This window comes from Osmerus eperlanus, chromosome 3 (assembly GCF_963692335.1).
Source record: "Osmerus eperlanus chromosome 3, fOsmEpe2.1, whole genome shotgun sequence".
Lineage (NCBI taxonomy): Eukaryota > Metazoa > Chordata > Actinopteri > Osmeriformes > Osmeridae > Osmerus > Osmerus eperlanus.
The window spans coordinates 6,348,634-6,372,820 of record NC_085020.1 but is presented as its reverse complement, the minus strand read 5'-3'; the positions used below and the strand labels follow the sequence as shown (position 1 = coordinate 6,372,820).

Genomic DNA, 24,187 nt, shown 5'->3' with positions numbered 1-24,187 from the left:
CCAAGTGGGACTGAAGTTGGGAGTTGTGTAACACGTTTCCCACGTGACATACAGTGGATACATAAATCAGATTTAAATTGGTCGTTATTCTGCCCCCAGGTCAGGAGGTGGTGGTGATTAGCTACAGCTGGGTGTCCTGTCCGGGAGAGGCCTGAGGAGAATGAGCAGCTCAGGTCAGGTCCGATGAGAACTCCCACACCGAGCTTTAATCCCATTAGGACTAAGAGTTTACCCTGGAGATTACACTGGTGCAATTCACTTTGATTTCTGCTTACATCATCCAATTTGTTCTGAGGTTAAAAATAATATGAAGCTGTATAATCAAGTGAAAATGTATTTACTTTACGTATATGCTTGACAATAAAACGTGCTTTATGGGACACCTCTCCTCTCCATCCCAGCCCATTTGAAATATGGTTCTCATGGAAGTACATTGCTATAGGACTGAAACACTGACCCTATAATAAACATACAATGGGCCTAGTTTGTGTCTGCAGAGTTACTTAAGTCCACATTGAAATTCAGTGTGACAGGAAAGAACACATTGCAAAGCCCACTTCACATTATCTCATAGGACCTCCTGCCTCCATCTGTCAGCTTCTTTACAAATACTTGATCTGTGCTAACGTTCCAGTTTGATCCATATCACTTATTCATGGCCTGTGTCAGCATGAATGGTATTGAGGAGGAAAGAGGAATAATTTTGTGGGCCTTACTTCATGAAATATTGAAAAGAGGCCAGCAAGAACATGCTTTTAACACCATTTGGAGCATGTTCTGTCCAACCTCAACCGAGACCACATAGTGGATTTAGTTCCATTTTCATGAAGGCTGTGAGAGCCGGTAGTCAAGACGCCTGCCCACCCTAGCGACTGTTCCACTTTCCACTTGCTGTAAGCTCTGTGGCCGTGTCTCCACGAGCAGAGAGATGAGGAGTGACACGAGGAGCAATCCACTGAAATATTCATCTGCAGGGTTAAATATTTCCTCCCCAGCGCAGCTATAAATGGTCTGAAGCCAGAAGCCCAGGGTCCAGCAGGGTCTCTATGGGGGAACACCTTTAGCCTGACAGCCTTCCACGCTCCCCTGTCTGTCATTAGATCCAATCTGGGCCCTGTTTAAGTGGGCCCCCCAAATTGAAGCTCGCTGAATACTGCATGACTGCTACTTAAAAAGGGGCTTCCTTTAGACACTTGTTGCATCTTTCATAGAACATTGCGTCCTTAGGCCACTGTCGTGCAATGGGATTCATCTAATGGAGAGGGACACCGAGGAAAGTTTTGTTGCTTTGGAAGTTGGGAGTTATCTCAAGCTGCGCTGTTTGAACATTGCTGTGCTGGACGACTTTGACTAAAGGCAAATATTTCAAAATCTTTTACATCCCTTCAAATGGAATTTTGAACCTCAGTAAAACTCCTTCATGTCCTCATACTACTGGCTTTACATAAAGGAAGTGCTTTTTTACAGGCAGATCTTAGGTCGTTGGTATTCGTGATTGCTCTTAAACTGAGGAATGTACTTAAAATGTCATTAGAAAACAATCTTTTATCTGTCATGTCTGGGGCGCATATTTGAGTCATCTGTCTTACATTCTCTAGAACGTAGACAGCTGGGGCCCAACATGTCAGACCCTCTCTCCTACGTTCTCCTGCCCACCTCCCCACCTCCGTGTCCTTGAGTCAGATCGGAGAACGCTGACACTCGGTCACCATTAAAATCTTTGTCCACCCCCCAACCTCCTCAAACCCACCCGCCGCAGCCCCCACCAACCCGTGCCCCCTGAACCCTCCCCGGTAAGCTCTGGCAGACTCCCACTACTAACCCCATGTTCTTCTGCTTTGATCAGTGTTATCTTCCCCAAATGAGGTAAATTGCTGCATCACCAACCAACCCTTCAGAAGTTCTAAAGAGTAAAATTAGCAATTTCGGCATTAATAACATAAAACCTACGCGCAACGTTACCCTTTAATCTTGTTCCTCCTCCCTCCTTCTCCTCCTCCTTTTTCTCTTCTTCTTCTTGTGCTCTGTTCTTTTTAAGTCTTTGACCCACAGGAAGCCACAAAGCCACGGTTTCCGAGTTTGGTCCCATAACATGAAGTCAAAGAACCTAGGGCCATAACATCAGACAGATCTGAAGATGATGTGTAGCCAGCTGACGGTTTTGGAACATGGAGCTGTGGTTGGAGCTCTGTCAGGTACATTGCTGTCTACCTCTGGGTAGATCACTCAGGGAAGGTAAGCTTCAAAGTGTCTGTGAATTTAACAAATGTGGTTTGGCTCTATGCACACTGAGAGGACTTTTCCATTGTGCTTTGTCACACTGACCCATACGATTGTTACTACGAAAGTTTAGCCGCATTAGTGTCAGTGTGATTTGTCACAAGAAGGTTGCCTGGCTAATTTGTGTAGGAAGGAGTGGGTCTTTTAGGAATCCCCTCGTACCAATTTTTAATGCATCATGTAATAACATGTTAATACAAAGTGGCTGGCAAAGTAATTGCACTGTTATTACACAGATACAAAAGCAGCTTGATGTTAATTGTTACCAACTGCAGTAATTCAGACAGTCTTTGGTTTAAGCCTTTATAGTCCCTCATGATGGCAGGCAGGCCGCAGTATGATTGCATGTTGTAGTAGAAGTCATTTATCGAAAGCCATGGCTGACATCTCTAATGGCAGCTCTGCTGCGTGGCCTAATCAACACAGCAGAGCTTGAGAGCAGTGATGTCTACAGACACATTTGGGTCCATCAGAAATCTGTCTTCCTTGAGTAGTAAAGAAAGACAAGGCCTCTGGCCATTTCTGCTACCTTAACTAAAGTTCACTGCTCCCTGCTCAGACCTGCAGAACTGAGCTCACAGATCATTCCTGACATTTTTCCCGCCTTCCTCGGCTGCCAGGATTCTGCCGGGAACCATGTCTGCTGCTTGTGGCACATGTGTACTGGTATGTTTGGGGACACACCTCTGCCTGCGAATAATCTCGCTACCAACTCGTCAGGAGAGAATCCCACTCCCACCGCCCTTTCACCTTGGTCACCTGGGTGGCTGGCTAAGTCCATGTCACTGGTGCCATAGCAGTGTCCCTTTCTCTTTCTCTGCCTGTGTGATCTGTCAAGGGAGCAATCAGTTGAGATTAAGCAGACAAAAACCCAGAGACAGATTAGAACTTGTCTCAAGGGGAGTGTTACAGTTACTCTGTGTCTTTTATGTTCAAACCTGCCCCTTCTGGTGCGTCTGTGTGTTTATCTGCAGGTGTGTGTGTGTGATCATGTTCTTGTGAGTATGCGTCTGTGGGTATGTGTGTGTGTGTGCCAGGTTTTTCCTGTGTGAGTGTATGAGTGTGCTCCCCTTTCAGTAAACACAACATTTGAAGCAGATGACATACAATCGAAGGAAGTGACACCCCATTGTACAGGTGTGTTGTACGTACACTAGTGCCGTGAGTTGACAGCACTCTGCTGAGCATTTCTGCTCAGAGCGCTTGAGATGCGGGGCCCTTTCATGTGGGGAGGTGACTCCAGCTCTCTCTTAATGTCATGCTCCTTCCATTTTCTTGCGCAATCTTCCAAGACAATGACACACACCTCTATGAAATAATGCCAGCCAGACATCTGTCACAGGCCGCTTTTATTGGGGTTATGACATCAGGGTATTCTATTACACAAATTACAAAAGCACAAAGCCGGGGAGGACGGCTGGGAGACGCTACAACCACCCAGTGATATAGTAATACTCTTCATCTAAAACCTGCTAACCACAACTGAAGAGCTGGTGGCTCTGTGGTGTGTGAGTGATATGTTAGCTTCCAATGTTACCTGGCTGCAGGGGCCCTGGAATAAACTCCTCTCGATGTGAGTGTTTTGGGGTACATGCACACCCTGGTGTATAAAGACAGAGACACTCTCTTCACGGAAGATTTGGTTTGAAAATGATTACCAAACCTCTCTTTCTCTTTTCTGGTTAGACTTTCAGCCAAATCTTTATTGCTATTTTCGTTTTAATGTTTCTTCAAATAGAAGAAACTCTCCCCCTACCTCTCCCTCGCTCTCTCTCTCACTCTCTTTCTATCTCTCTTTCTTACACATTGCGGCAAGCCTCAGTGGTTACCATGAAGACAAGTGAGTCACTACCCACATTCTTTTAGAGAGAGAGAGCCCTCAGTGTAATGTGATGTGGGGCAGAGTACTGTATGGGGAGGCCTTTGATGATCTGAATCAGCAGTGAGGCATTGTTAAGTGAATTGTAAGGAATCCCACTAGAAAGCCCTATACCGTACTGGTACTTGATTCCTTTGAATAAAGATGTATTTTAATACTACTGTGTGACATGTAACATAATATAGGTGGATTCAATTGACAACTGGTACAGAGCATCTGAAGTAACTACACTAGCTGCACCCTATCATCCATGCAAACTGTCTACCATAGAGACCAGCCGAGTCCCTGTCGGATGACCAGTAGATGGACATGCTGTATGAACATGCAGGTAGGGGTTAGGCCCAGTACAGAAAACTAAACAGCCTCAAACAAATCACTGTGTGTGTGTGTTAGCGAGACACGGGGACTGTGTGTGTGTGTGTGTTAGCGAGACACGGGGACTGTGTGTGTGTGTGTGTTAGCGAGACACGGGGACTGTGTGTGTGTGTGTTAGCGAGACACGGGGACTGTGTGTGTGTGTGTGTGTTAGCGAGACACGGGGACTGTGTGTGTGTGTTAGCGATACACGGGGACTGTGTGCGTGTGTTAGCGAGACACGGGGACTGTGTGTGTGTGTGTGTGTTAGCGAGACACGGGGACTGTGTGTGTGTGTGTGTGTTAGCGAGACACGGGGACTGTGTGTGTGTGTGTGTGTTAGCGAGACACGGGGACTGTGTGTGTGTGTTAGCGAGACACAGGGACTGTGTGTGTGTGTTAGCGAGACACAGGGACTGTGTGTGTGTGTTAGCGAGACACGGGGACTGTGTGTGTGTGTGTGTGTGTGCTTGAGTATGACAGAGGCACAGCGTATGAAGCACAAGCACCCAGCATGAAACAGAGCAGAGCTCCTCCAGTCTAGCGTAGACCAGAGAGGCGGACTGTTAAGGCAGGTCTTTAATCTGTGTGGAGCAGAGCAGCTGGTCGCGGCTGACAGCAGCGAGGTTCCCATTATCTGGCTGCTTCTCCTCTGCTCAGCCCTCTCATGTGGTCGAGCAGCTGCCAGTGGCGTGCCTCCTCTCCATCGCTCCCAAACTGGGGGGACTTTCCGACTAGGAGTGGGGTAACAAAGGTTAGGTGGGGGTGATAGAGAGAGTGTGATAGGGCGACAGGGGGAGAACGAGAGGGTGGGAGGATTTGGGAGAAAGAAAGAAGAAAGACCAGGGATAGAGATCGGGCATTTAAGGAGAGAGAGAGGGAGGGGGGAGAGAGAGAGAGAAACTAACTATAAACTGTTATTGACTTGATCACAGTAAATATGGAGTTGCAATACACAGTTTGTAGAGTCCTGCTGATGCAAACACTAGGGTGGAAGGAGATGGTTCCTGTCAGACTGTGAGATGAGCTGTTCTGTATTACCAAGCCACTCTTTTACCAGCTAGCCTCAGATTATGTTGGCAAAAACCAACAAGTTAATTTATCTGAATGGAATTAAATAAGACTTGGTTTACCTGATATGTCTTCATTCTTTTGAGGATTAAGCGTTTTGTAACATCTATGTTAGTGACGCACCAGCTCCTGACCAACCTAGCACAGCCCGGCCCAGCCCAGCCCTGCCCAACCCGGCTCAGCACAGCCCAGCCCAGCACATCTGGCCTGAGGTCAGTGATCTCCTCACCCCTGGTTAGGATGATGGATGCCTCTGAGGGCCCTGTGGTTTCTCCCTCTCTAAGAGCTCCTCAGGTCTGAGGCCAGCCAGGGCTATATAAAGACAACAGGCTAATATCTCTCATATGTTCCCCAGTGACAGCGGGCTCATTTACATACTATCCACCCCCACGGCTTTCTCAGCTAACTGTGAATGTGTTGATACAGAAGACTGTCTTCAGTTCAATAAGACTCAAAAAGTTACATTGAGGCCCCAGCCTCAGCATGTTCGCATGGAAGACAATCTCATTCATAGGGGGGTCAAGCTCCAGGAGAGAGTCATAGTCAATTGGATGAAATGAGCCCTATTGAGTTCATAAAAAACGGTTATTCTCCTCAGTGTTGCGGTTTCCGATGGCTTGGTGTACTGTCAGTGTTGGTGTGGTTGGGTGGAAGACCTTTATTTTCTGAGTTTCTAGGGCCTGAAGTGGCTATTAAAGCCAATGAGGAGTGATGTCCCTGTATGTTCCACATTCCATTAGGCTGAGGCAGTGCTCCGGCCAGGGTTTAGAATACATATGAGCCCCGGGCGGACGGCGATAAAGCAGGGTGTGAGAGAATGTGTGGATTTATAAAGCCGTTTTCTCCTCTTCGCTAATGCAGCAGGAACACGGAGAATCAATGTTAGTCGACGTTAGTCTGAGACTAACAAACAAAAAGAGACACAAGCACACCCTAAACTGTTACCAACACATTTAGTTAATTGGTTTATTGCCTGAAGTGAGGGTTGGCCTTTTTCCTAATTTCACTGAGGTCTCTTTGAGCTTTGAACAGTGCTCTATAAATACATTACTCGCTGCATTTCCGCTTATATTTAGCTGTACTCACGATAAATATATTGACTATAAAAAAACTCCACGCGAGGGGACGTGCCCTGCTGCACTTGAAAGTTACTGTAATGTCTACCGTCCGGAGGCCTGCAGACGGCCCATGTCTGTCCCCGGGACGGGAGCTGAAGATCAAAGGCTGTCCGGGCGTGCTGGCCCTGAGTGCCAGGATGCAGTTAATCAGGAGCGGTAGCTACTGGAGGGGCGGGAGGGCGGCTGACCTCAGAGCTGGGAGCTGGGAGCTGCCAGGCCCTCGCAGGGTACTAATTAGTGCTGGGCCAGGATCTCAACATGCTCTTATTGCTGGTACTACTGCTGCTGTGGGTGGGTGAGGGTGGCAGGAGGAACGGGCCCATGGTAGGCCCAGTTTTTACAAGAGAAGTCTGCTCATGGCTGGGACATGCAGCTGTGTGGCACGTTTAGCTGGAAGTTCTTACGAGGGGTTGTTTAAATCCCCTCATGCTCTTTTTTTCACTTCCAGATCCACCTACAATTCAACGGAAGTTGACATCACAGATTATGGATTGAAAATAATGTTCATGGGTCAGGTAGTTACCATTTAGGTTAGTTGTCTCTCAGTGTGGAGCAAACACACACAAACACACAGAGAGAGGCGGGTTTGTCTCCCTACATCACCTCCTCCTGCTCACATGTGTACTCACAGATTAAAGAGTGCACAGCAAAGAGAAGTAAACTCTCACAACTGCTGTCTGCGTCCCCTCCTTGCTCAGCTGTCAAACACAGTAGCAAGGAGGAGTCAGTTGGTTTGCGTGCGGTAGAATCCTTTGATTGTGGCCTGTGAGTGATGACCACATGTTGGAGAGTAAAGCAGTCAGGGCCTGATTGGGACATGTCCTGTGTGCGGGCCGGGGTGAGACTATTTACTGGGCAAAATGACAGGGTGACGCTGCTCCCCTCCTGGACTGGGGAATGAGGGGTTGTCACCTCACAGACTAAAGAGAAAATGAGTGTTTTAATGACTCACTAGGGGCAGGATGCTAGATCCTCCAGGGGAGGAAACGACAGAGACTTATTTATGTTGTCCTCTGATGAGGTAATGACTACTTCGTTTTATACTCAGGTGGGAGTAACCTCAAGACACATCAGAGGGAAAAGGACTTGCACTGTTGAGAAGAGTTCAAAATCTCCTGTGAATTGAGTCATCATTGCCTTTCGTTAAGATTAGACAGGCAAAATGAATTTAAAGAGTGTGGAGGGAAAATTGGAGGTTTTTAAGTACTTTTTAGACAGGCAGATTTTTTCAGCAAAGCTGTTTGGTTGTTTGAGAATGTCTGGAGATGTGATGCCACCCAGGTGTGTTCGTATAACAAGTCATTTTTAATGGGTTCCTCCAGTAGATAAGTTCCTTCCAGTAAAAACCATCCATTATGTCTAATGTGTTTAAGGCGTATTTACCAAACTCTGCAACAAATGAAATACAAAAATCAAACATTATGGGAAGTGGGGAGCTGAGTTACGGTAACCGTGTAGGCAAAATGTGTATTCACCAGTGTTTAGTAATCACCCCGCAGCCAATCACAGAGAAAGGTCAAAGTTCAAATGAGGTCTAACTTGGATGACAGGAACCCCATTTCCTGTCTGGTCACTTCTTGTGGGTCTTCAAATTATTTTTTCCCTCAGTATTTGTATGTGTGTGTGGGTGTGTGTGTGAGTATGTCTGTGTCTGAGAAATAACAAGAGAGAGAGAGAGAGAGAGAGAGAGAGAGAGAGAGAGAGAGAGAGAAGATAGAAAAAGAAAGAAAGAGAGAGAGAGAAAGAGAATGAGTAAGAGAGAGCAAAGAGACGTTTCAATCATTATCGGTTAAGTATTTTGTGTCCCCACACCGCACACAGAAGAAAACAGTAATGGCACAATTGTATCCAGATGATCAGCAGGCTCTTTAAAGTCCTCAGCTACCACACACACACACACAAGCACACACACAAACTCACACACACACTGCTAAGCTAACCTGACATACTGGCCTGAACCACGGGACTGAGATAGGCATCAGTACTAAACACTGACTTTCATCTTCCACTGGACTGTAGCATGGAGACTGGATCAGGGCTTCCACCCTGCCTGATAGCCCTCTTGTGCTGCTCAGTCTCTTATGCAATGAACTAGGATCAGCCAATACACTCGTCCTCCTAAACTTCACTCCCAGACGGAGGAACAAAAACTGACTTGAGATCAGTGTCTGACATCAGCTTCACCATCATTCCAGAGAATGGCAGTGTGTGGGCCTCAATGTGCTTCTCACAGCAATGCAACTCCATCAGAGTATTTGTTGTCGGTCAGATGGATAATGATCAAATGGGGAATACACACGCAAGCAATGTGGAGCCGGCAGGTCATGGCCAGCTACACTGTGATAGAAATATGGTTCAAGTCAAGATGTCATCATGGGTCTGTTTATTGACCGACCTCCAAACTGAGGGCAAGACGATGACAGGCTGTTCAATATTTCCATTCTGTCGATCTGTTATTTCAGATCACGCTGCATTGGAGTTTTAGTACCATCAGTGTAGCATGGCTGTATTCCTGGCGAGCACCCAGTGACGTAGAGACAACCCAAGACAACTAGAAAAAGGGCAACAAGGAAGAGAGCACCTGCATGTTATAGCCCCATAAAGTCACCATTAACACCCTGTCGAAAACACGAAATAATTTACTGCTTTAATTACGAGTAGAAAAAGCAGCATAGAAGTTTTACAACCACTTAGACAAATGGCTTAACAGTTCACCAGAGAGTCACAGAGGTTCATCACTCTTCAGAATTGGGTAAGTATACTGGTATTCTTTTCTTCTTTCGAAGGTGACATTGATACATGTCTCTTTAGTTATTTGAGGAACATATAGAAATTATATATTTTAAAGAACCCCAGAACTTTTTAGAAATTATAAATATGGTGTTTAGAGTTTTCTTTGCTGAAGATTCCGATTAATTCCTAGAACATTCCTTTCCCATGTGTTTTATTTTAGAATTTCATGAATAATTTCCCACTGACTTACACCACATTGAAAATCAACCAGATTCTAAAAACACATTTTCAACCAAACTTGATTGACATGATCCCTTGGATGACTAGGGTGTGTGAATGTATGTGTAAGTGCATATGCGTGTATGTGTGTGTGAGTGCGTGTGTGCATGTATGTGTGTGTCAGTGATAGCGGGTGCTAGGCAGGGCGCGGTCTTACAGCATTCCTGTATCTGTATCTGCGTGTGACTGGGAGCTGTGGGTGCTCTGGGCGGGGCTGGGCCCCTGATGTGGTTCCTGCTGTGCTACTTCACACATGGTGATGGAGCTCTGTGGCCAGAACAGCCTATCAGAACCACGTCCTGGGCTCGTCCTGAGAACAACCTGAGAACATTCCGACGACGTCACACCACCACCACTCCACTGTCAGAAACATATCTGCTGTGGTCCGTGGAGGATTCAGCTTCCCACTGGTCACAGATGGAGAGGTGGAGCACCTAGCCATCACAAGGGTCATCCCACTGAGACTGACTGCTAGCGTGGCACCGTTGCTGCTCTGATAGGTCCTGATTATAGCTACTTTTACAGACATCTATGGTGACATGGTGGGAAGCTAAGTACTGTGGCACCCCAATTCAGATTTGGACCCAGATTTGCCTTGGTGAGGTTGTTTTAAAATCACAATCCTGAGGTTTCACACAAGTACGCCATCTAGGATGGTGTAAGGAGAGCCTCTGAATATCTCCTTCAATTCATTCATCCTCAACCATTTCTTCTACATAGCTGATCTCATCTTCTAATGTGATTTGCCGTACTGTTGCCAGTTCAGGAACAGAAGATATATGACTTAGGATTTCAAAAATAACTTTGCTAAGTACTATGGTATCGTGTATCTGTTTCACAACATAGCTATCGGTAAATTGTGGCTATGACACATGTCGAGGTCCTCGAGTGGTTCTCCGGCGGTTCTGCGGTAGTTCTGCGGTGGTTCTTACGGTGTCCCAGTGAGCAGCTGAACGAATGGTCGGCCAGTGGCTCTATGCTGACTTGACTGTACTGCTTCCAGCGGGTGACCCAGAGCATCAGAGTTGGAGAGGAGAAGAGTTTAGCTTTTCCAGGGAACCCGGCAAAGGGATCAAACAGCCTGAGCTCCAGCCACCACCACTGCTGGCCCTTGTGTCAGAGGGAACACCCTCTTTGTGGCTTGCTTGACAAATATTAAAGACCTGTACTTTCGTTTGGACATTTCTGCTTTCTTTATTTGCGTGCCATTTTGTGGTTGCATAAATAAAAACTGCCATGCACTCATTCATTTGTGCGTTTAATATCTGAGAATCTACTGAAATCCCAAAATACACACAAGAAGACATGCACATATTCAACTTGCCATCTGTCGAAATACTTTCAATAGCTGGTGAAGTCTTTTTTTACTGTCAAATATGGTGCTGCATTCTTGTGTTGACCTAAAGTGGAATTCAGTACTCTCAATGTTCACAAGGAGCAATACAGGAACAAATTTAAGGGGGATTTTTTATCTTTATCCTGTGTGTTAAAACTACAACTCTCTATCTCTCCCTTTCTCTCACACACTCTCTCTCCCTCTCACTGTCTCTCTCTCTCTCTGGCTGACAGGTTGAGGATTAGCGGCTCTGTTCTTCAAAGCCAGGCCAATGTGTGAGCAGATTTAGTCCCAACACAGGTGCTAATTAAGCCAAAGGCCTTGCTTTGCACTGCACCCGACCAGAACCGGAACACTGTTTACCTGCAGAAAGACAAGATGACACCTCAGTGGTGCCCATATCACTTTATTGTTACAACTCATGATATTGACGCAAAGACAAAAACATTCATCACATAATTTACCATTTCACAAGTTACAACCAAACTGATGTGTATTTTTTGCGTCTTCTTAAACTGGCAGTTTGCCTCGAAGCTAAAAATCACAATAACATACTGTAGGCCCAAACTAAATATACCATTCAACTGTAAGCACTAAGGTGCAAAAACACACAAAAGTCTGACATGTCATCATGGACCTGATCCTGATAGGGCATATCCCTCACGACGGCCCAGGAGTGTCTTGGAGAGTGACGCTGAGGGGATTCCCTGGTGCCTCCTGCAGACTGTCATCAGGTGCTGTTTCCTTCACCTCACCTTCTTCAGCACTAATCTCAGCTTGTGTAAACAGACATCGGGGGAAAGAGAAATAATGTCCCTGGCCAACATTTACCAGAAAGTTAAAAAAGAGACAGAGGTGAAAAAAGAAGTTCCACGTCAAGCTCATTTTCTTCTGTCTGTGACATCTGGCAAACAGGTGTGTGACCAGCTGTGAGTGTGTGGGGAGAGGGAAGTTGGGCCGCTGCTCCCCCTACAGGTCAACAACAGCAACAACGGCTCAGATATGTGCTGAAGTACCTCAGGAGAAAGGACAAATATAGGCACAGACGTGAAAAAAAAAGGATTTCATTCCTTGTCCTAGCCATAACTAACCAAAAACCATCTTTTTAAAAAGTCAAAAAAGAGAGCATAACGTGACTGTGCTCCATGCATCACTCCCACATTTATGCTGGAGAAAATGCCTTGGATAATTGAACCACGTGGGTCAATGTTATGTACAGTCATCCTTGGAGTCCTCTCTGTACTTTAAACTCACTCTACTTGTGTTTCGCAGTGATTGAAGAGAACCAGAAAAGGTTAGGAGAGAACAGTGTCCAATAAAAACAAGCGAGGATCTGAGTACATGCAGCCCATTTGAACTAAACTAATAACAGTGCACCGTGCGGGTGGCCTTTCTCTGTTTAAAGAAGAGTATCTCCAATGATTGCCCTGCTTTAAAAGCTCACACATTGCTGCTCTGACAGGTCATGTGACACAAACAAGTCACCTAACTGTCTTTTTCACAAGTCCAAGACAACACTGAAACCCCCAAAACTCAATAAGTTTTGTATTTATTTACAGGAAGGAAAAGAGTTGACTGAAGTAATTCAGTAGTGAAGTAATGAATGAATGATCCATGAAGATGTCTTTGGATGTTGCTAATGAGTCCCGGGCTTCTTTGTGTTCATCCTTTCTCTCCAAATGTCCTGTCTGGGATGAAGAGGAAGTGGATGGTGAATAGATGGAGAGAGGAGGAGGGGATGGTAGTGTGTTACAATTAAAAACACACACAGGTGACACGTATAGAGCATAATTGTCTTGATGCTCACCTATTGACTGGCCTCAGGTATGCAGCATGTTGTGACGGGAATGACTGCAAGTGTGTGCACAAGATAGCAGGTGGAATTTGTGTGGTGTGTTCTTTTCCTTCCTGAACCTCAATAATATACAACTCCACTGATCATTCACAGACACTGAGAAAGCAGGCTTGTGCTTTAACGGCCCCTTTCTTCCTTTTAACGATAGCAGATTTAACCTGATGGCAATGCTGAGACTCCTACCAGTCATGTGATGTAACTGCTGCGATCACAACGATTAGGAATGGAACAGAAAGGGAAAAAACGATTTTCAGCATGTCTGAGAATTCTGTTAGGAGGTCTTTTACACTTTAAAACATGCTCTCATCTTATTAAGCCGTAGTCAATGATTAAACAGAGACAGGAACAGTGTTCCAGGGTTAGTGTGAGACCATCACTGGGCCTCCTGTGGTCAGGAACACAAAGCCTAGTAGTTTAGGATGGATGGTTCCAGAGGGCCTCCATGATGAGTGCCCCACCTCTTTACCTGGCAACAGCAAACACTGACCTTGTCCCTGACATCCTTTGTCAACATTGTTGGTCCGGTTTCAGGTTTAACAAACCCCATGAATCACAAAAAGAAGGAACAGGCATTTTATGAGACCACATTAACAAATTCATTTCTTTTCAAGAAAATGCTACATTTGGTATTGATGAAGACTGAAATAAATCATGAAAGTTAATTACAAAAGCAGCCAACTTTTGGGGTTAGGACTGTTGGTGGCACCCACACCAATATTCGTATACTTAATTAAACTTCCTTAAACTTTGATGAGAAAATGCACATAAAACAGCCAAATAAAGTCTTTTTTATGTGTGGTTCTCTGATGTTGATTTCAAACCTCACTTCAAACCCCACCATTTGTTTTCGACGTTGACTCGTTCTTTACGCTCTAAAACAAATCAAAGGCAGTACAGAATAAAACAGTTAAAGCATCACATTTGAAAAGAAAAATGGTTAACACTTCATTTTAAGGGGGAGGGGGTATCTAGCACATACGGTTTGTGCAACCTTCTTAAAGATGCATGCATGTGTAGAAATAATCACTTGGAAATGTTTATATCTCTTCTAAACTGTTTTCAGCTATCTCTAACAGACCAACAAAGCACTGTTATTATATTTTTGTGGGTCATCAGTGTTCTCTCCTGTCACATTATGACTATTGACAGTCAGCTCTTGCCTGTACAGGTCTGGGTCTGGCCTTCAGCTTATAGGAGGTAATGAGCTTTACAATGCTTTGCCCAAAGATGAACTAGAATCAGTCCTGTTTGATTTATTCACTTTTGACATATTTGCCATTTACTATCAAGCAGTGGACCTGGCAGAGACATTTGCTGGCCTAGTGCTGCTCTTTGCCCAACGTAGAGAAATCTGTTTCATATGACTGTCCAGAGGTCTCCTAGGGTTTAGCTCGAAACCCCATGCTCCCCCACCTCCAGCATGCTGGGATTAAACCTCCTTTATGTTCCTCTTTCTTATGATTCACACATGACATGCTGTAGTATTTCATGTTGCACTGTATCATGGTGGTCATTAAAGCTTTGAATCTAATCTCTCTCTTTCTTAAACCTAGCAGGCCTGCAGCTTTATGTCTGCAGTCATTCTCTCTTTTTCTCTCTCCTTCTCTTTTTCTCTTTCTCACCATGGTTGTTTTTTGGTACCTGGAAAGTTGAAACAAGGCAAATAATCGGACGTTTCTAAATTAATTCAAAGGCTTACATCAGAAATGGTAATCATGCCAACATGGAGGATTTTGATCAATGTCAGACTTTTGCGCGGAGAACAATGTACATTTATGTCCGAATTTGTCCCTCAAGTTGATACCATTCTTGTCTGCTCTATTCTATTGGGAGGGAATTGAAGATGATAGTTGGACGTTGCCAAGTCACAGAAGGTCAAAGGTGCTTCCAACCGTATTTTCCTTGAGCGTAAAGTTGCTCTGCTTTCCTTCCAGGCCTGTCCGATTCCTTTTCGTTTGGGGTGAAACAACCCTCAACCCTGCATGTAGCAATGGAGTATCCCTCCATTCCTGTTGGGTCTCAGAGAAGTCTCTGGAAATCCATGCTCCTGATTATGTAACACTGTTACTGCCAGAAGCCGTGTTTCCAACAACACTGCACTTGAACACACCATCCTTGTTGTTAATGATTTCAACAATCTTCTTTGAAAGACATTGATCCCTTAGATCTCACGGCTGTGACCTTATACAGTATGCTCACTGAACAGACGAAAGCCACTGAAATGCACATATTGTAATGTGCAACGCATGTCCTGTCTGGCCTCCCTTGCTGGGCCTTCCCCTCAGAAGGGATCATGTTAGATTCGATTAGATCCGATTAGATCCCACAGGACTGATGCCATGAAGGTGGTCAGATAAACCCTGTGGATTGTCACAGAAGAACTGCGTGTTCAGACTTTAATCTGTTATTATCACTAGGGAAAGATTTGATGCAGAACAGACTTCAGCTAGTCTGGCGTGACTTTCAAGGGATATTCCTCATAATAAGGTCATTTTTGGATCATGAAGGGTCAGTGGCAGAAAGACGACAGCGTCGGAGATGCTTTGGGATGCACGGCCATATCTGGAAGAGATCGAGAGTTTACTGACAGAGGGAAAATGTGTTTGTAAATGGTGAACCACCAATGCCACACGAAAGCAGCACTTACTCCAAAGCATGTGCCAGAGGCTTGTCTAGTACACCATGACCAATCCACTGGAGCAGTTGACACAGAGAGGACTCTTATGTGCTCTCAGGGGTTGGAGTTGTAACCATGCGTTTTGGTGAGTCGACCTGGTTTGATTGCATCTGTAGATAGCAATCAGGTCTGTCTGTTTTCAGTTGCGTTGCGTTTGAAGTTTGATGAGCATCCAATCGTATCGACAAGCAAGCACACGCATGCACACACGCATACACACACACATACACACACGCATACACACACGCATACACAAAAACATATGCTCACACGGATACAAAATAATACCAGATCACTCAAATTTCTCTCTTTTTTGTCTCTTCTTTTCTCTCTTTCTCCTGCTCGTTGACTCTCCCTCTCTCTCTTTCTCTGTCTCCAACAAACACACGCACACACACACACACTGGCTTCTCCATTTTTACACCAGCACAGGTGTAGACGTTGTGACTGCGTTCACACATTATCCCCTGTCAGCGACTGGTCTCTCTTCTGATCCCTGGCCACCCCTCTCTCGCTCTGCTGCCAGGACTTTGCTTTCTCTATAAACAAATAGATTTGGAAATGTTCTGTCACTGTTTATGGTGGGAATGGTGTGTGTGTGTGTTTGCCAGTGTGTGAGTGCTTGCCTGACTGTTTGTGTGTGTGTGTGTGTGTGTGTGTGTATGCATGGGTGTGTGTCCGTGCACGCAAATGAGCCGATACCGTGGAAACAAGTGATGTTTAGAGCTGATAGTTTTTCCCTTTAATTGTGGGAAATGGGTTTCAGATGTTGCTGCGTGGCTGATCACTTTGGGCCTGAGCGGCCTCGTCATGTCTTATAAAACCACATGAAGGGGAGGCTGATGTGGGACGATAGCAGACCAGGGAGAGAGGCCCGCTGCTGGGACTAAACGCTCCTCTGGGTCCCCCTGAAATAACAGCAACCATATTAGCAGTAGCCGTGTGATCTATCAGCAAGCCCATGGTGAGATATTTCTGTAAAACAATAACAAACCAGCCGTTTAAACAAGAACAACACAATGGGATGAATGAACACTTTCCTGTGTATTGTTTTGTTAAAAGTTTACTGTAAAACGTCCTTTTACATGATAAGCTCCAGCAATTTAGCAATATTTAGGAAGCGTATGCGTAGCACCTGTTCTAGAGATCTGGAATGATGGGTGTGGATCAAATAAGCACTATTCCTGTAATAGACCATTTGGTTTGGTTGGTTTGTTTTCATTGGATGGCTTTTTCCTCTTGGGTGAAGACTTTGGTAATTCACTAAGGAGACCAGGGAGTTGATGTCATAGGTTGAGAGAAGCAGAGAGAGAGGGAGAGAGAGAAAGAGAAAGAAGGAGAGAGAGAGAGAGAGAGAGAGAGAGGGGGGGGGGAGAGAGAGAGAGAGAGAGAGAGAGAGAGAGAGAGAGAGAGAGAGAGAGAGAGAGAGAGAGAGCAAGGGAGAGAGGGAGAGAGGGAGGGAGAGAGAGGAAAAGAGACATAAATGTAGGATACTTTGTTGCCCCCTGTTGGAGGTTCTGTGATCGTACTATTTTGTTTAAATTGAAAAGATTAATGTGTAAGATAAATCTGCCATTCAAAAGAATACAATGCGCAGCTTCAGATGTTACCTCAAAGTTTGTGGATGAACTATATAGGAGTACAGGTTATTATAGAACAATGATTGAACAACAAGGTCTTGCCATCAGTTCATTTCATCTAGTGATCTCTCCCATTGATGTCTGACAAAAGTGGATATACAGACCTTCTATCCAAAAATAAAATGACCTAAATTAATTAAATTGACAGGTTGGGTGGTGGGATGGAGTTACATCACCCCCAGTACGGAACACAGTCTTGTCAACATGTGCTGTTGATCTTGGCCCAGGTGTGTGTTGCTGCTGTCAGCCTGGTCTGCTAGGGAACAAGGGGTCTCTGAGGCCAGGGAGAGGCAGGTTGAGGGAGGCAGGCAGGGGGAAGCTGGCTGGGGGAGGTAGGCTGGGGGAGACACAGGGAGTTTTAGTCAGGGAGGTGGGAGGGAACTAGAGATAGCAGGCCTCCACTACCATCTGTGCATGTGAATTACCTAGAAGATCTCTGTAACACTTCATAGGTCACTTCCATCCAGATGTATATATTTGCATGTATTTACAGTCAAAATGTGTGTAAGGAGCACTGTGGCTCTATTCGTTTTAAGAACTTTCTCTAACAGAAAGTGTGTAGTGGATGTCAGTATAACTGGGAACATTTTAATCGTTTTGTTTTCTTTTTTAAATTGACTATTTTGAAGTATTTTGTTCTGCAAGGCTGATATGGACAGAGACAAGCACAAATGTGTAGCCTATACACAAAATGAAAATGTACTGGAAGTGGGTCATCGCCTGAAGTCTTGAATTTCCTCCCCTCAGAGCAGAGACAGAAGGTTCACTCTACTCTGCAGCTGTTCTACCATCCCTAAACATCAAAGGTGGGTGAATGTGGTCGTGTGGTGCAGGAATCCTCTTGCCGTGAACACAGGGTCAGAGCAGGTCTCTCCCGTCGCTCCCTCTTGTCATAAAACCACTGCAGGGCGCCTGGTGATGATCACACCAACAGATTTATCTCTATCCGCCCTCAAATCAAGCGTTGAGGGTTTCTACGGGCTAATCGGACGTCCGAGGGAGGCCCCCAGACCTAAGAAAGAAAGGGTTTATTTTGGGAAGCCGAAAAGAAAAGGGGGGAGACAGAGAAAGAGAGAGAGAGGAAGACAAGAGAAGAGAGAAAGAGTGGGATGAGAGAGAGAATAGCACCGTGCGGACAGCAGGTCATCAGTGCCCCCAGGCTGATGACAGTAGGAGTTGTGTGTAATGTATTTATCTGCCGGCTCGGGCCTTTCGGGGAACGCTCTCGTTCAGTGTAATCAGGGTTTCTGGGTGTTTGTCTTGGCAGACACTGCACATTAAGGGTGATCCTTACCTCCTCCTGCTGAGACTGGAGCAAGAGCTATACAGACAATAATATACTAAAGACCAGCCCACTATCCTACAGCACAGCCAGGACAGGGTACAGACAAGGGTGCCACCTGGATGATATGGAGGGTACTGCCATTAGGTTATTTTGGTAGACAGTGCCAGATTTGTGACGTTATTTTGATAAACTTGCTATGTTGTGCTATGATGTTAATTTGACTTTGGATTTCCATGACTCATACTGTCCACACTGTAGCTTGTAAAATCAAAATCGTGCGAGTAATCCGAACTTGTACAAAAGGTTACCTTGGCTCTGACATGCTCACAAAAACAACTCTTTTCACAGTCCCTGTATGTATGAAATATGGTAAACAAAACAGGGTTGATGTAATTTGGTGTATGCATCCTTCCCAGAATCACAGTGGATCATGTGAACGTGGAGAGACATTCGCACTGCCCCACATAGCTGATGAATCTCTCCCTCCTGAGGTATTTCGCTGGAGGAGAAGAGCATTGTGAATGGATGCTTTCATGAGATGAAGATGACAGACAGAGAGATGATGTGTGTTCTTGGCCTGCTGCTCTCCTTCTCAAAGGCGCTCTTTACAAGGTATCTCTTCCGACAGACAAATCAGTCAAGGCCATAGAGAGGGAGATACCCTGCCAGTCTTTCCCAACTCTTTTTTTAAAAGAGGCCCTTTTTAGAGGAATATCATACGCTCAGTACAGTCCCTTTACTTTTCCATGCAATGCAGTGTCTAAAGTATCTCATCTTAACCAATGTGTTTGTCCTCTTCCTCCTCTTGTCTGCTTGTGTTGCTATGACAATGCAGCTGAAGTCCTCAGCCAGCCAGACTGCTTTGATAAGAACATCAGAGCTCTTTGACTCCTATCTGCTGCCGCCTAAATATAGCAGGTCATAGGTTGGTTAACATGAGGAAAGTGGAAGCTGCCTGTGTTCCATTCTCTTTTCTCTCTCCCTTTTTGTCTTTCTCTTTCACTCTCTTTCTCTCTCTACAGCTATATTTGTCTCTCTCTTTCACTCTTTCTCTCCTCTCCATCTCTTTCTCTCTCTGTTTCTCTCTCACGCTGATGACAGGGCTTTAATCAGCTGCTGCTTCATTGAAGCGTTGTTGGGATCCATTGATGTGTTGTTTACTTTGTGTTCCATACAGTACAGTTATAGAGATTGGTTGGCTCCAGATGTTGGTTTGATCTTCATTTCATTGCCACTCACCAGGTGTGAACGTCTCTGTGTAGTTTACAGCTGAAGAGCACAGGCTTGGTGCCCATGATGACCTTGGCAACAACAGTAGTGAGAATGGTCAGTTTTCTCAATGAATCCATAGCCTTGTATCTTGGATAACTCCTCCATGTTCTCAACAATCCCTCCTTTTCAGTGATGGGAAAATAGGGTCCTAGTGTGTGCGCATGTGTGTATGTATCTGTGTGCATGTGTGTGTGTGTGTGTGTGTGTGTATGTGTGTGTGTGTGTGTGAGTGTGTGTGTGTGTGTGTGTGAGTGTGTCTCTGCACCTTATCAGGCCCTCGGCCGCCAGCTGCACAGGCAGCTCCCAAGGGGAACTGTGATCTGTCCAGCAGCCCACCTGCTTCTAGCCGTGGTGCTAAGCCCTTGCTGACGGCCTTGACGGGCAAACCCTCGATAAGACACGACACACGATCCTTCTGATGCCTTTTGATGTGCTGCACCATGACAACGGATGGGGGGGACTCTTCACAGAAGGTCCTGGGTCTAGTCAAGCAGAGGGAGAAATGTCTGGCTTGGTAGGAATTAGCACCATGTTCTGTCCGTTTTGTTGTCAGTTATATCATAGGAATGGTTGTCAACAACTTTCTCACATACGTAGTTTTTGACTCATGACAGTGTTTGAATCAAAGGATGTAAAATTTGCGTCATTGTTTTACTTTTCTAATCAAGTTTTCAAGGAAAAGTCGGTTGAAATATTCCCACCACCGACAGTCAAACTAAGTTGACTAAATGATTGGTTTTAGTAAAGGAGACCACTGTTTCCTTCATAAGTGTTGGCGCTTGGGAGTTTCCATTAGTGTGTGACTGGACTGCTAGACGGCAGTTGTTAAAGAGTTGAAAGCAGGATTCTGTCACTATGCGCAATATTACAAAGATAGAGGCTTCGCTGCTCCACCATCATTCCATCTGACTGTCAGGAGTAATTAAATGCTAGTCAGAAGACTTCTGGTGACAGAACTTATCACCAAATGACCTTCATGGAAAATATTAGACTCTTCTAAAACTTCACACTGCTATGTCAACTGTTATACTTGGCTGCCCCCTGATGATCACTCCAAGTACACCAGCAGTATTGCAGATGGTGAATATCTGTTCAACTTCTGATCGTGTGGAATGAATCTCTCTCCAGATATAAGTCAGTGCAAAACATTACGTTTTCTTGTTTAGGTTATGTTTTTTTTAAGTATAAAAAGTATGATGCATACAATATCAAACTGTTCATATAGGCATAGGCATATAGGCACACATAAGTGACACCAATATATTGCAGTGCCATCAACTAGCCACAGGGTGGAAGAGTGTATCTATTGAGAGGTGAAAGGCAGTGTAACCACAACAATGAATATTTATTTCCCTTTGTTTGGGTTTGTTAAAGGAACACCACTAGTTGAGTCTGCCTGCCTGCCTGCCTGCCTGCCTGCCTGCCTGCCTGTCTGTCTGTCTGCCTGTCTGTATGTCCGTCTGTATGACCATCTGCCTGCCCGCCAAATATAAATTGATCAACATCAAGCAACAAAATTAAAACTTGTTGTCTTTGAAAATTCCAAAGACCAATCATGATACATGGCAGGGTACATGATAGCACATCCAATTCGTTTCAACCCACGTATATGTCCTCTGTCAAAGGTTTCTGGACATTCCTCTGATCAGAACCATTTTAACAGACTTCCCTTCACTTTTCCTCTTGCTGTCCTCATTAACCCTTTGAGAGATGACAAAATATTGATCAATGCTTTGAGTGCGACACACGCTGACTCAAAGATGGGCCTTGTTACAGTAAGTCATTACAGTAAGAACAGCGATAAGCCAGTGAACAGCAACCTTAGAAAAACCCCTGACCTCAACATGAAGACCTCAAGATCAGTTTGCAGAACTTTATTTGGCCAATAATTTAATATTCAGTATTTGTGGCCACAATCATATTGAGGCGGACTTCCAGTCTTAGATCCAGGTCACGTTGTTTCGATTTTTACAAAGTGGGTAGTATCCTTCTTCATCCATAACCATGTGACCTCTCTGTGTTGCACTAAAACATTCCTTCAACCTTGGCTACTCTAACCTACCTCTTATATAAAGATAATGATGTTAGGAACTTAGCATAATTATCTACTTTGGCATTTGACGTGGGATTATCAGTCAAGTTTCAAATATACCACGCATGCACAGTGGAAACATTGCTCGATTAGAGGTTCCCTAAAGTCTGAACTCTCTTCTGTAATAGGATCAGCTATATAGGTCCTTTGAGTGCAGTCTTATTTTAACTTGGATTTACTAAATCAGCCCCAGTCACTCAGATTAATTGTCAGACAATTGGGGCAGATACTGCACATGCATTATGTTTACATTGTATAGTTGTAACTATGCATTCAATAGAATGAACCTTTTAATATCTTTTTAGGTCTGTTTTCTAAACCATAATTGTTGGGTTTTTGGGCTATGGAGCACATTTTGTAATTTACTCCATCATATAATTTGTCATTAATCAACACAAAAAATATAACTTCAATACTTTACAATTGGAGTTATGGGAAAAGTCTTCAAATGTACAAACTGAGATTGGCTATATGTTAATGCTTCATGAATGCTGATGGCCTATCAACGAACAAATCGGAAATATATCAAATGATAACCTCGAGGGGAGCAGGGTGGGTGAAGAACTCTGATTTGGTCACTGATATTGCCTCTCATTGGCCTAAACAGTTGCCAGTCTTATCCAGTAAATCTAGGGCTTGGCTGTTTCCCTGGGTTACTAATCCACTTTACTGATTTACCTATATTGCTTTCACTTGTCGGAGAATCTGTGACCAAGAGAGAGGTTCTGTCTGTCCTCTTCTAACTGATTGTACAGTCGCGGCGAGGCTGTGGTGCGTAAGAGCTGTGGAGTGTTGGTGTGCAAGCCTCCTGGAATTTCAACCCCCGACTTACATAACGCAGCATCCAATTTGTACCACTAAATGAATGGAGCAATACACTCAATGGAGCTAAATCTGTTGCTCTGAATTTGACCGCATCCCACCACAGTGAGTATCTGGTGGACGAGGAATAGTCCTCAAGAAAAATCTATTGTGGGGTGCCGACTCAACGTTGCCGGGATGGGGACAGTCCTTTCGTTTTCGCCAACAGCAAGTAAGGGCGCTGTGTTGGACGATGGAAATGGAATCAACAACAATGAGGGGACGGTCAAACGACAGTCCATGCTCGTCTCAGCTCTTGTATGGACGAAATCGGTTGCCGCATCGAGTAAGAAAAAAAGTGCCAAGAAAGTCGGCCCAGATCCCCCTGCGTCACAAGTCAGCAACAACCAAGTGGAACATCTTAATCAAGAAAATCATAAGAAATCACAACAGTCTGAGTCCGAACCCAAAGTTAAAGCACCGCTCGCTGTTCCGGTGCCAACGGTTCCCACCCAAAGCCTTCAACCCAGTCAGACAACTGCAGTAACTATCTTGTCCATCAAAAAGCAGCCGAGCCGTTTGTCAGTCCTTTCACCCAGACGGGTAATCATCCAGGCATCGACTGGGGAGCTGTTACGTTGTCTGGGAGATTTTTTGTGCCGGAGATGTTACAAACTGAAAGAGCTCAGCAGTGGGGAGGTTGTCCTATGGTTTCGAAACGTAGACCGAACCCTGCTCATCCAAGGCTGGCAGGACCATGGGTTTATCACGCCAGCTAACCTGGTCTTCGTTTACCTGCTCTGCAAGGATATTGTAACCGAGGACATCGACAGCGCCTCCGAATTACAGGGCACCTTCCTGAGCTGCCTCTACCTGGCCTACTCCTACATGGGCAACGAGATCTCCTACCCTCTCAAACCCTTCGTTATCGAAGCTAACGAAGACGTTTTTTGGGATACAGCACTGACCATAATTGATAGAATGAGTGCCAAAATGTTACAGTTAAATTCTGACCCGCACTTTTTCACTGAAGTATTTCAAGACCTTAAAGAGGAAGGAGATCGGGACAATAGCGTAGACCGTTAAATCGAGAAATAATATAGCTTCTTTCAACACAAAATGTTAAAATGAATGTAAAGGGTACCCTAAATTGGAATCATTGACAAGAAATTGCCTCTTTATAATCTAAAGTGTTCAAATTGTCACGTCGTTTACGGGTATTTGGAGCCGTCGTTCAATTGAATACAACAATAGCCTATTACTGGTGTGTGTGTTTGTGTGTGTTTGTGTGTGTGTGTGTGTGTGTGTGTGTGTGTGTGTGTGAAGGTGGGCACAGGCTATAAGAAAACGATGGAAAAACACAATTCTGGATAATAGACCACACATACATTTGAGTAGGATTTTAAAATTGTCTGGATGTAACGATTGGAGGTCACGTGGGCCAGGAAATAGCAGTATTTGAAGCGTCAAAGGGAGGAGCTATCCAAGGTGCTGACCTGCCTAGTAGCATTTAGG

General features: G+C 44.9%; 1 protein-coding gene across 1 annotated transcript; it reads left to right on the top strand.

Annotated features, from left to right (window-relative positions):
- The first annotated feature begins 22,488 nt into the window (after positions 1-22,488).
- Positions 22,489-23,855, top strand: cdk5r2b (cyclin dependent kinase 5, regulatory subunit 2b (p39)). The gene has a single exon (XM_062455782.1). The coding sequence runs from the start codon at positions 22,871-22,873 to the stop codon at positions 23,756-23,758; it is 888 nt and encodes a 295-aa protein (XP_062311766.1). The 5' UTR covers positions 22,489-22,870; the 3' UTR covers positions 23,759-23,855.
- The last annotated feature ends 332 nt before the right edge of the window (positions 23,856-24,187 follow it).